Below are 13321 nucleotides of genomic sequence, written 5' to 3'. Positions count from 1 at the left end.
TGCTGCACGTAGGCACATCCTGGGGCAAAACTTGGGTGGAAGTGATTGCATATAACCAGTACTTATGTTTGCAATGAAGGATCTCACATGGGGTCTGTGCCTTTGTATGCAACAAAGGAGTAACTTTGAGAGGCATCTCTACTCAATGGGAGATCCTAGTGTGCACGCTGCTGCTGTGCAGGAGAGCTCAACAGGCACTGGGCTGTCCACTATTTATGAAGTAAGATGATTGACTTAGTCATATTTGCATACCAGCAAGAAAGCCCTTAGCCACCATCTGTTGCCATCCATCCCCCAAAGTGCAGAGTAAGCTGGATACAGCCATCAACTTCCACTGGTGGTTATGGCTTAAGTGGGGGGTCAGGGGGAGCACACTGTCACACCTTTTACAGTAGCTACAAGTCAGATGTGTTACCTGAGGGAACTGGAACGGGTGGGTGATAGGCCTGGAAGGAGGCAGGTAAAGAGATTTCTTTGTCCAGCTCAAACTTAGTCAAAAGGACATAACATCAAGAGTGATAGGGGACATGCTTGTCCATGTTGTCTCTTTGTTTCATCTCTCCTTGTGGTCCTAAGCATGTTTCATTTTTTTAGTGGGCTGTTGCCAAGATGGCCTTACATTGTCAAGCTAATGAAGAAAGAAGACCAGCAAGGGCTGCCAGTTATTTAATGTCATGCTATTAATGGAACTTAAACTGAACATTTATGGTAAATATTTACCTTTGCTTTCCTCTGGCCAGGTGTTGACAGATGATGGACAGTGGTCTGCCTTTCAATATGAAGACCTGGCTTTATTAAGGCAAATACAAGAAGGGGAAGGATCTGGGAGAGGGCTACTTACCTTACTTACGTTCTCATTGGGATGGTAGAAGCTCCTTGCTGTGAGCTTTCACTGAGATTGCTGTGAGATGAACAAGGGCTTTCTCTTACTCTCCTACATGGAAACTCAGCTTTATTTCACCTGACAGGCTCTTTCTTATTGCACAGGCAGCTGGAAAGGAGAACCTCAGTCCCGAGTTGGACTGTTAGCTCTACATACAGCCATGAAGGAAAAGCAAAATCACTTGTGTTTGAACTCAAACCCATACCTAAATTAATCCAATCTCTGACAATGTAGTCAAGCATCCTGAAGAAGGGTAGTTTCATGAACTAAGACCCTGATATACTGCCAGCATTGTCAGATTATAAAATCACTTAGAGAATCTCACATGTCTGTCAAGGAAGTTTTGGTGCTTTTTGCAGCATCTTCTGGTTATACAGGAGGGACGGAGTGAAGTCTAAGCAAATCCAGCTCTTTGCCCACGGTAAAGGACTCTGTCCAATGTCCTCTTCCCAGCTTGGTATGGGACTGTTGTGTAAATGATTACATGGACAGCCAGCAGTCAGCAGAGGAAAACATCACCCTGCACATCTTAGAGAGCAGCTGACTTGTGGCTACACACCCTGTGATGGCAAAAAAACCAGGATGGCAGGACTTAGGACTTCAGTTAAGGCCTAGAGATGTGGCAACATACAAGGTTAAGGTCCTGCAGGAAAGGTAGCAGGGATGGACCAGACCAGGGTCATGATGAAAAGGAATTGCAAGAGGGAAAGAGGGGATCAGAGAGACAGGACATATGTGAATATTGCAGTGGATATTTCTCCCATGCATCCCTATTAGGTCCCAATAGCTGAACCACAAAGCACCGAAATACTGCAGTGATCAAACATTTCTTGTGCTTGGGGACGTGCTGCAGTATCCCAGTCTGCCTCTGCCTGGCATGCCCTGCAGAGCATGGGATGTATGCTGTGATGTGACATTTCAGGTAGCACCATCTAGCATAAGCATCACCCAACGCTTCCCATGTCACTCCTGCTCATCATGTAGCCAAAATACACAATAGATGCTGCTTCTAGGCCATAAGCGCACACACTGTGCCAGATCCCCTCCTGTACCCCCTGCACCCCACTCCCAAAGGCAGAGGGATAAAGGCCCTCTTCCTTTTTCCCAGCAGACAGGAGACCTTCCTGTCTTCTGCAGCAAGAGCACAAAGGATGTGGGGAGATCACTCTTGTCCCTTTCCTGGGCCTCACTATGGGAAGGGGATAAAGTGCTCTGCTTTTAGGCTTTTTCTTCCTAAAACGGGAGTCTTCCAGCTCTGATCCAAGCACTGGAATCCTCCCCAGAGCTCCTGTTTTGGGACTAATGATGCCCAGAAGGAGAAAAGCAAGCCAAGCCCTCACTTGTTTTTGTGTGTCATCCTTTGCTGGATATCAGGTCCCTGTGTTCCCTGGCTGCTTTCCCCTGCGTTTGCTTCCTCATCCTTGCTCTCACCAGCCCTCCCTTCTGTGGAGCTCTACTTACTGTTTAACCCATTGGCTCCCTTCCTTTCCGTTTTCAGTTACTACTTTGTCTGGGACTCTGGTTTGTCTGCAATGTCTTCCTCATCTTCCCCTGTCCCGGAGCAGCTGTGGGGATCAGACTTACCTTTGCCTCCCAAATCGTTGCCCAGAGCCACTCCTGCCCTTACACCTGGAAGGAGGCAGCTGACAGGTACAGAATAGGCAGGATGGCAGGCCCATGTTTCTTCAGCGCTAATGCAGGTGACCTGTGCTGACAGCCCTAACATGGGCAATTCCACTTTCCTCAGCCTTACTGTAAGTTGAGCCTACACCTGCTAACAGTACTTACTAATGCTGATTAGGCTGACTAATAAGACTCTTGTGCACACATCTGAGCAGCAGCAAAACCCAGAGGGACAAGGAAGAAACTGCCATTGCATGTTGCTGTGCTGTTTCGTCTTTGCAGTTATCAAGACAGTTGTGGAGGGAGGGCAGAGCTTGCTCAGAGCCCAGGAGGAAGCTAGCCTGGCAGATAACCCCATGTGTGGAGTCAGGGGCTTCTTTTCTGGTCCTGAATTTCAGCTTTGCTGGGCCCAGATACGTTTGCATTATGAGCTGGGGCTGGCTATTCTGCACCTTTGCCTTGCTACAGGTTTCTGGGCTGTAATAGGAAATGCCTTGCAAAGACAGAAGTGCTTTGAAACATGGACTGTGCTGGATGCAATGCAGATGAGACATACAGAAGGGAGAGAAAGAAGCTAAACTTTATTCCTGGGTACACATCTCCTGGCATGCCAAAAGACTGCAGACATCTGTGAGTTGTGACGCAGGCAGGCAAGCTCATGATTAGCAGAGATCTTTTGTCACCAGACTGGCTGAGATCCCAAAAAAAGACTTGTGAGATTTTTCACAATCTTTTTTTGCTAGCCTCTGGGCAGCTGGTAGCAGAGGATATTTCTAAGTCACTTTATAGGATTTTAGATGCACAAGAGATCCACAGCACATCAAAGTGGAATGAATGCTGTAATTCCTATGAAAGGTCAGGGCTCTTTACAGAGTTCTTTATTACTGTTAAGCTCTTTAGGGAATGCTGTATTCTGTCTACCGCAGACTTGGTGGTGGTAGTATGATGTGCAATGCCCATCCATCCCTATTATTATTATTTCAGCCTCTAGGGAATGATGAAGAACCTCAAAGGCTGTTAAGTGCTTGAATTTGAAATCATTGGGAATTTGGCATCTAAATATTCAAATACACTGCTTAAAAGCTTTCCCTGTAAAAGCTGACTTGTATGTGCTTTACTTTAGTGGTCACTGCATGTATTTAATGATGCATTTAATGTAATAGAGTTACTCACATAGCCCTTGGAGGCTTCCCTATTGTGTCATGTGTGGCTGTTTTCATCAGAGAAAGGGCAGGCTGGGGTAGGAACAGGACTATTGCAAATCCCTGTTGGTGATCATTAAGAGGCAACCCAAGGAGATACCCTGCGCAGAGGGATGGTGCCGATCAAGGGGTAAAACACCTCATCCTAATGTCCAGAAACACAGAGAACTGAGGGAGGCTTCAGAAGCAATGCCAACTGGCAGGTGGAAGGCCCCCACCAAAACTGTGCCATTTGGGACAGTATTTTTGATGATGGCTGAGTTTATGGTTCTGATTTTCACCTTTGTGCCGTCAGCAGAAATGGATGACTTGAAACAGCACAGAAGTTTAGCAAGTGCTGCACCCTGAGGAAAAATGTGCGAACTATATGGATTAAACACAAAGCACAAAAAGTCACTGAAAAAGTGGGCTAGTTTGTGAATAATTCAGCTTCTTTCCAATTTTTGGAGACTTTTCTTGATAAAAGACCAGACCCTGTTTTGGAACTGGTATAAAATGAAGGACCGCTGAAAGCTCTGGGTAAGGGAATAGGCAATACCAAATTAAAAAGAACTATCCAGGCTCAGTTGGCTTTTATGGGGAGTGAATAATACATTGACAGTAAAGGGAATTCAGACTACTACAAGTTAAGTTTACAGTAGAAAGACAGAGCTTCAACTGAAACTCTGTTTAGGAACTTAAAAATCTAGAGAAAATAATCTTAGAGATTTTATACTGACCTCAAGTGAACAACTGCATTGAGAAAGATGTTAAGATATTTCTGTATATGGCAAAAATACTTCTGATAGCAAAAGAAAGGGAGGTGTGAAGCTGTAGCTTGTTGGAATGAAGAAACTAAAATAAGCTATGCACTGAGCCTGTATTTTTCCTTCTGTTTCTCTGAAGTAGTCTTAGCAAGAGACATTACTGTTAACAGTTCTGTATACGTGACACACATTTTCATCACAAACAGCTTAGATGGCATGGAAAGGTCTGAGAATGTGTTGTAGGTCAGTGGACATGAGTTTTTGGGGTTTGCAGGGAAGTGCAGACCTTTGAAGCATAAAATATTTCCTCTAGATGAGGGGCTGGTGGAAAATGGTGGCAGAAACATGAAGTGGTGAGCCTAGCTGGGAAATCAAAGCTAATTCATGTGTGCTGATGCATCATTTAACAGAGAGCTTCCAAGAAGGTGGTGTTGGCTGTTAGGTGCCTATGACAGTGATTTACAGATCAATAATGAAATAGATGAGGCAGAAGGAAAACACAGGGCAATTTGGCCCTGGGGAGGCTCACCATGTTTATGGCTGTATCTAAAATGGGAAACAATGACCATGACAACACTCTTACATCCCATGTGATAGTGGTACAGTGTTGGTGGCCCTCATCACAACCTCTTGTAAGGAAAATCCTCCTCAAAGGAATAGAGCTCCCAGCAAAAGGGCACTAAGTCAGCTGTATTGCTTGGGAAAGCTTCAAAGGGGTCACACATCTGGCAATGGCAGTTGCTGAGCCCCAGGATGATCAAGAGCCTGAGTTAATGGGAGCAACTGCAGCTGACAGTGTCATGCTGATGTTCTGGGTGGGACTTGTAGATCCCTGCACTATCTGACTGAACACTGCCCATTTGTAGATTGCAGATACATAATTCTATTTCAGGCACAGGACTCAGCTGCCCAAGTAGAACTGAATGCTCTGGCATACCTGAAGGTAGGGCCATCGGGACAGTGCCAGACTTGCAGGAGAACCACAGCCTTGTGCAGTAGGAGCTGGAAGTGTGGCAACACCCCATCATGCCTACCATGATACTAGGCACTGGTCTATTAGCAACTGAGTCCTTCCCTTGGGGGACTTTGGTCCTGATGAAGATGCATGCATTAGTGTCTCCATGTGCAGGTGGTGTCTGGGCGCCCTGTATAACCCTGGAGATCTAGGCAACACGGAGGCCATGGTCACTCAGCTGGGAGGCCTCTGCTTCCATGAATCCCTCTCCATGGACTCCACTGCCTGGAACAGGAACTGGGACACCCTGTGCTCCTAGGGACAACTATACTCATCTCTGGGTAGACCCCTGTATTGCAGTGTTGTTGACTGTTCAGTGTTTATTGCCAATTGTCAGGGGAAATATATAAATTTATGTTGCAAGAGGCAAACTTCCAAACTCAGTTGGAAGAGGCAGTTTGAAGCACTGGTTATGTTGTGTTCCTGTGAAATGAAGATGGCTGTCCCATGGTCAGACCCTGGGGAAGCAAAGTGCTCTAGGATGCCATAGCTTGGACCAACAGTTAAGCCTGCTGTTCTGAATGGTAACACTAGTGAGTGCCAGGAAAAGCTGTTCACTAGACTTGATGAATTCACAGTAACCTTCCAGCTGCAGGGGCAGTAGACCTGTGAGTGAGGAGATACGGAGCAATAACAACAGCTATTGATGTTCAAGCTGCAGGTTTTGCTTTTTTTTCTAGGATAATTTTTTGTATTTGCATTGCTTAATTGGTACAATGTGATCTAAACCATCTACCCACCAATGTGGACAGAATTTTGTGGCATCCTTAGCCTCACACACCTTTTAAACATGGCTCTTAAATCATCCTAGTGACTTTGTACTGGGTTGAATGTTAACCTAGATGCCTAAGGTGGATTTTTTTTCTGTCCATGGAAGCATCAGCATTTAAGTGACTGAGTGGATGGACTGACGGTGGGAGTTAGAATAGCAAGCCCTGAATTTACAACATGCCAGGAAGGAAAATCAAATGATAGTAGAACATCATAGTCTCGTTCTGCTTTTTATATTGGATGTTCTTCAGGGAGATCAAGGAGAACAGAATAGCAGAGTTTGCTGGAAAGAATGTTCATTTTCACAGCTTTTTTGTATGCTCATCTGCAGTTTATGAGATCCAAATGCAGGTGGAACATATCCCTAACCTCTCCCCAAGAATGTACCCACATGTATTTTTTTCATATAACTGAAACAGTAGAGGAGACTTTACTACCTGACTTCATCTTCTCTTATCTGAGAAGGTTCAGACTTCTTCAGAAACAAATGAGTAGTTACAGGTGGGTTAGAATACTTCCTGTCCTACTCCATTGGCATCTAAAATCTTTGTAGTGGATAGCTGTGGAAACATCTGTCTTACCCTTTACTCTTAAGCACATGCCCAGGGCCCAAAGGTTTCACAGAAAACAGATTTCCTGCTTTCTAAGTCATCCTAGGAGTGTCACATTATTATGTCAAACATGAAAAGAAAACTACAGTAAAGAATTTGTTGCTAGCAAAATGTCTGTATTAAAATACAAAGAAAACTTTCCTATTGGGAACAGTAATTATTAGACTCTCTTTTGTAATGGTACTAAGCACTGCAAGTTCAATTTTCCAAACAGACCACAATGTTCTTGAACAATAAATTCCACCACTGTCATTCTGAACCTCAGCCTGAAAAACAAAGAGGCCAAAGACAATAGTACCATGCATCCTAGCAATATTCCAGCATCCTTACACTGGTTACTGCAGGGTATTCCATCAGATGTGGGTTATATCTGGACGCTCACAGGGCTTCCTATTGTGTTTGAGAAGGCAATGATTGCATTGGAGCCCTTGGGGTTCTTGTTCATACCCAGGATGTCCACACTGGTTTGCTCTGGCTCAGTTTTCCTGAAGATGTTTTTCATGGTTGACTGGAAGTTATTGGTGACAAAGCAGTAGACGATGGGGTCCATGCAGCTGTTGAGGCTACTCAGAGTTACTGTCACATGGTAGACAAGGAGGCTGACATCATGGGCCATGTTTGGGTTGATGGAGATTGCTACCTGTCGCACGTGAAAAGGTGTGAAGCAGATCATGAAGATGATGAGGACAGTGATAAGGAGTTGCACAGCTCTCATTCTCCTCTCCCGACTCTGATGCATGAGGCTGGGCTTGGACAGAGCACACATAATCCTGGTGGTGAAGAAGATGATTATGATGAGAGGGAAGAAGTACTCGCAGACCATCAGGGCCAGAATCTTGGAGAGGCAGCACGCAGCAAACTGTATTGCCATGATCAGGATGGAGAAAGTCACCACAGTGGCAAAGATCCAAATGAAGATGCAGATCCCCTTGGCGCAGGTGGGGTTCCTCCATTTACGTGAGACCTCCACCTGTACAATTGCCAGATAGCGGTCAACGCAGATGCATGTCAAGAAGAGGATACTGCAGTACATGTTGACAAAGTAGCCAAAGATATGAACCAAGGAACAATTCAGGCAGTCCCCTGCACTGTAGAACATGATGATCCGGACAGGCAAGGAAAAGCCCACCAAGAGATCAGTAACAATCAAGTTGATGGTGTAAATAACAGAGGTAGTTTTTGTCTTGGTACGGAAGCAGAAGACGTACAGCGCCAAGCTGTTCAGCACAACACCCACCAGGAATATGATGGCATTGACTACCATCAGGGCAATCCACAGGCTGTAAAATTCTTTGTACAGTTCTTTGTCAGGGTGGATGAACTTGGAGAACAAATAGATGCTGGAGTTGGGCTGCTGGGTGGAGTTGATAGAGTCAGGGGCTGGCAGTTGGGTGGAGAGGGTCGACATGGTCACTGACTTCCTAGTGATCTGGAAGGTAAGAAGCAGAGGTATATTGATGCGTATGTCAGCATTCCTCAGGACTCAAAATATTGTCATCTAAGAACATTTTAACAAACATTTGTACATCTTCTGTAGTTATAGATATTGCTGTACTCTTGGAGTGTCTCATCTGTCAATATGGGTTTACCAATAACAGCTAGGAAAATACCTGGGCTTATAATTACTGTCTTCTTGTGGTTCCAGATACATGTTCTGGAGAAGACAAACTTCAAGTTTCTCTTCCTCTGCCTAGTGCAAAAGTGGTTTTAAGGCCTGAGCAAGAACAGATTTGTGAACTATGCTGAGGAGAGCAGAGACAGAAAAATTGGGGGACCTACACATGGTCATGTTTGAGCCAAACACGTGGCAAATAGCCCAGAGAAATAGATGGGATTGCTGAGTCCAGGCAGGGTGCATTGGTGCTCATGGAGGGCACAGGCCATTTTCTGCTGTGACAGGGAGGGTCAGGCCAATATAAGGCTCCTACCAAGTCTTGTTTCCTGAACATGGTGCTTATTCTTTTGAGTCTTGCCTCCACTGTAGAAGCTTCTTTCCAGCTGGAGGCTCTTCCTACCATGCCATGGGAGCAGGATAATGCTGGCAGCTAGAAGACATTTCCTCAACCTGTTGGCACAACCATAGCCCCAGCATCTGACTCCTAAAATATCACATCCCTTCCCTTGGCCAGGTGATCCCGTTAGAGAGTCACATGTGGCAGCATTTTCAGGAACTGTAAGACTTTCCTGAAATCAAAGGATGGCTGAATTTTCCAGCAAAGCACAAGCAGGTTGTATGGCATCTTCTAGAGATCCACACTCACAGCACAGCAGCTGGGAGATTCCAAACCAAGGGCATCAGCGGCTACTCCTGCCAGGGTTTGACAGCTTAATTTGGAAATCATTCCTGACTTATACACTATTTTAAACTGATTTGTATATGAAAAAGATAAAAAAAAGCTCAATATATACAGAGACTTGGCTGGTTTCAATAAAAATAAATGGTTGAAAAATGTCTGGAATATCTCAATGCAGCTGAGCAGGCCTTTGAGGTTAAAAAAATCAGCTTGAATCAGCAGAGAATGATGCTGAAAGGTTTGAGTTATGAGGGTCTGAAATCTCTACTACCAGCAAGCCAAGTGCGGAAAGACTAGGAGACAAGGAGCTGCAAACACATCTCCCAGTGCTCACGGGAACTGCAGTGTGCCTAGGCTGTTTGTTTCCATGAAGAAGGCTTGAATTGCTAAGGGAGTTTGAATATCCAGCTACCCCAAGCATGCTCCATCCTCTGACAGCTGGCTTGCTGCCTGCACTAATCCTTTTTGCTGCTTATGGGGCTTGGGAGGATGGACTGAAGGTGTCTCATTGCCTTTGATGTGCTTCAAGCTGTTGGTGGCCATGTGCAAAGCAGAGGAGGAAACTACCTATGTCAGAAGCCTTCCAGAGAAAAGTGGATCCTCAGGAGAGTTCCTGCTAAACAAAAGCAAATGTTTTGCAGAGATGGTCCTAACTGGGTGCAGAGAATGTCACAGCAGCTCTGAGCCTGACTGACAAATGCTAGTCTTTTCCTGGCCAGCCACCAAAAGCTTGCTTGTTGGGCTAATGAACAACAAATCCCTGATAGCTGTCACACTAAAGCTCTCGAACTTCACACCTACTGACAAAAGCAGAAAGCTTCCAGCTTTCTGCGATAAAGAGCTGTGGAACTGAGGTGTAGGAGAAATCTCTGCATTTGCTGGACACAGCACTCCTGACGTGTCTCATCAGAGCTGAGCAGAGGGGAGAGAGCCTGCTGGAAATGCTCTTCCTAAGGCAACCCAGGAGGCCTTCTTTCTGACAAGGGTGCATTGCTGGCTCATGTACAACTTGGCGACCACCAGGATGCCCAAGTCTTCTGCAAAGACGTTTTCTTTTTCAGCTGGTTAGCTTCAGATGATACTGGTGCATTCCTTCCAATGGCTCTGCTGGACCCTCACCTGTCTTTCAACATTGCCCTGAACAGCATGGTCCCAAATGGGACACGCCATCAGTGATGAATTGATGGATGTAATAACTCTCCTCCATCTGCTGACCATGAACTTCCTAATGTAGCACAGTATGTACTTTGCCTTGTCTGCAGTGAGTGCACACTGCTTGCTGGTTCTTTTTCAGCCTAAGATCCACCATAACCCCCATGCCCTTTCCATAGAGCAGTTCCCAGCCTGAACACGAGTAGGGTCATAGGATGTGGCCAGGCAGGCTTCTTTGGAGGACTGAGTGATCAAAGTGTGGGTTCTTTCCTGCCCCTTCTCACTTTAGAGAGGGCTGGGAATGAAGTATGTTTGGTAAATGGTCAACATTCAAGATCAATAGTCCTCACGGGACGCTACAGCCTAGTTGTGGTTATTGTGTATGGTTCATACAAGCTAGGTGAGCATGAAGCAGGACATTTGTTGAGCAAAAGCAGAGGTTAGGACTGAGAATTTGGAAGACCAGGTGTGAAGTTCCCTCTGGAAATTTTTCGAGAAGTGATGTTGCCATTATGATGGAGCTTGGGTCTGTTGGCCTGGAATCTGGTGATTGCTCTAGTTTCTTGTTGCTTCTCATTTAGTCTATGGGAGTGGTCTGAAAGAAAAAGTTGGCTTTTAATATCCTTGAACCTGGGATATTTATAATCAAATGGCAATTTGTTCTGTTTAGGTAGCCATTCAAGCTACCTAACTTCATTCAAGCTACTTGAATTATTAATTGGAATGGTTGCTGCTCAACCATAAAGTCCTCCTGAGTTCTAAGACAGTGCTAGATTATGCTGCAGGACTGAAATCCTGAAGCCTGGGGTCATACCATCTGTAATGTCCTAAAGAACTGCTGGGCAAAGAGGAATAATCCTAAATTTTGTCCACTTTTGCACTTAGGCCATCTCCAGCAGCAACCAGGCATTGGAACATCTTGTGTTTCAGGAATGACCAGATTACCTCACCCTGCACTGAACTCCGGTGGCAGCCAAAGTAGCACACTTGTTCACATTATTTTGTCTGGGTCTGATTGAGCCTGTAGATTCCTAGGGGAGAGTCTCGTCTCTTTACATTTTGTGCCAAGCACGCTGTCTGTGAATAACAGGAAAAACTGGGCCCAAGACTGGCTGAAGGTAGCGGAGTTGCAAAGTCTGGCACCTGAGAAAGATGCATGGGGAGGATGTAAAATGCTGGCCCATTTTCTAGTGATTTTCTAGTATTCTCACCATCTGATCTTCTCTGTTTGTTTCATTCTTTAATTACAAAAACAAACTGAAACAAACAGATGCCTGGATCTGCTCCCAGATTTCTCTTTGCAGATGCTGTCAAGAAGAGCACTGCAGAAGCCACTGCACCAGTGCCAACCAAAGAATTAAACCTTTGTTGCCACTCAAGTGCAGCGTGAGCTTGTATATTTATGTTCATACAGGTAGATGAGCAAGGGAAGAAGACAAAATCACTTATCCCATCCCTCAGCATGCACTAGAGTGTATTGAGTTGCATATTCATTTGTCTTCTTATGGTAATTCTAAGGCACTGGCTGCTTGCTCTGATTTTACATCTTGTTAGTAGCTTGCCGCCTCTGGGAGATTTTTTTCAGTCTCAGATCCTTTATCAGAAACACCTGATATTCATCTTACATTTTTCCTTTCCTACCTCAGTGAAATCAGTAACTCAAAATGCATTTAAATGTTCCTCATCCTCACGATGCTATTGACAGACCTAGGGGCACTTTATAGACTAGCAGAAAAGAATTCACTATGAACAGTGTACCTTCACAGAAATATAAATCATTAGCATGTACAGCATGCTGGCTTACATATTCACCTCCTCCACTGAGCCCCCTGTACAGTGATGTAAATTCCAGATATTGTAAACTGCTAAAAAATAACAGGTAACATTTTGTTTGCCAAACAATATGCAAAGGAAGAACTGAATTAGAGTTTGTGCCTTTTCCCAGTCCATTGTTGCCCTAACTAAACTCAAAATCTAAGCAATTACATGAAAGAAGTCCCAACAAATTTAATTATTTCTGAAGACTTCCTCACTGACAGGCTGTGGGAAACCTGCCTTTTGGGCTGCAGTGGGAAAAATCTTCCTCTAATCAAATCGTTACTGATGGATGTTTGGGTGAATGGCCTTTCTCTTTCTTTGTGTGACTGCCCTTGTCTCATGGCTCACAAGCAGAAAGGATGGGGAACTGGACTAGCAAAGCAACAGCATTCCTCTGAGTGCTTTTAATGACATGGAGCTGGACCAAACCTCTGGTTAAGAGCTGCTAAGTATTTTTCCATTGTGGGACTCCAAGCACTTGGGAAAGGTACGTTGCCCCGTTTTATAGTAGGCTGAACAAGACAGCATAACCTCGTGTCTGAGAAAGAGCAAATATTTCCAAAGTTTTCCAATTCTGCCCCCCAAGCCCAAGATCAAAAATTACCCCAGCCAGGTCTCTCTCTCTGATACTAATAACACTCACACAGGTGTTGAAGTGATTCAGTTCAGCTACCCATCAGCATGGAGTGGTGGTATACAGCAGTTAGTGAGGGGCAGGGCTAAATGCATGAGAAGCTTTGCAGCCTCTGCAAACATTTATTTTGCTATGCTTTGCACTATCTGTTACTTGCAGTTATTGCATTAGCTCATGCAGAATTGCAAGAACCACAATCACCTTTGCTTACAGACTAAATAGCCTTTGTGTTAACTCCCTCCTTAAAATCTTCACAGAGTTAGGAGTTCTGCTTTCTTCATGCCTAATTTGGCTCTTAGCCCCACAGATTTCCATGCAATCCTTATTTCTTGGAGCTGGCAGTCTGCAAAGCCCAAGATGGGTAAACACGCATCCTTCTGAGTGCTGTCTGACTGTGCCAGTTGGCCTATGCTGTTATATTATACCTCTCAGGCTGGGTTTTGTCTTTCTGGCTGTGAGACTGTGGGTAGCATTTCCTTAAAAGTACAGCAGGCATCTGGGTAGAAATGGGATAAGGGGAGGGACAGAGACTGGAGGTTGACCTGGTTTCCCTCGTTCTGATAAAGGTCCCT

The 13321-nt window shown here is 44.9% G+C and overlaps 1 protein-coding gene across 2 annotated transcripts in view; it reads right to left on the bottom strand.

The window, feature by feature from the left end:
* Positions 1–6943: 6943 nt before the first annotated feature.
* The window catches only part of GPR20 (G protein-coupled receptor 20), a 30188-nt gene continuing 23810 nt past the window's right edge, over positions 6944–13321 (bottom strand). For both annotated transcript variants that reach the window (XM_080381095.1, XM_080381094.1), the window contains one exon: positions 6944–8280. In XM_080381095.1, the coding sequence (XP_080237221.1) occupies positions 7216–8259 (1044 nt within the window). In that variant the 5' untranslated portion in view covers positions 8260–8280 and the 3' untranslated portion in view covers positions 6944–7215. The remainder of the gene's footprint in view (positions 8281–13321) is intronic.

Source organism: Falco punctatus, assembly GCF_963210335.1.
Source record: "Falco punctatus genome assembly, chromosome: 3".
Lineage (NCBI taxonomy): Eukaryota > Metazoa > Chordata > Aves > Falconiformes > Falconidae > Falco > Falco punctatus.
The sequence above is the reverse complement of the archived record's forward strand: the minus strand, read 5'-3'. Positions and strand labels throughout refer to the sequence as shown.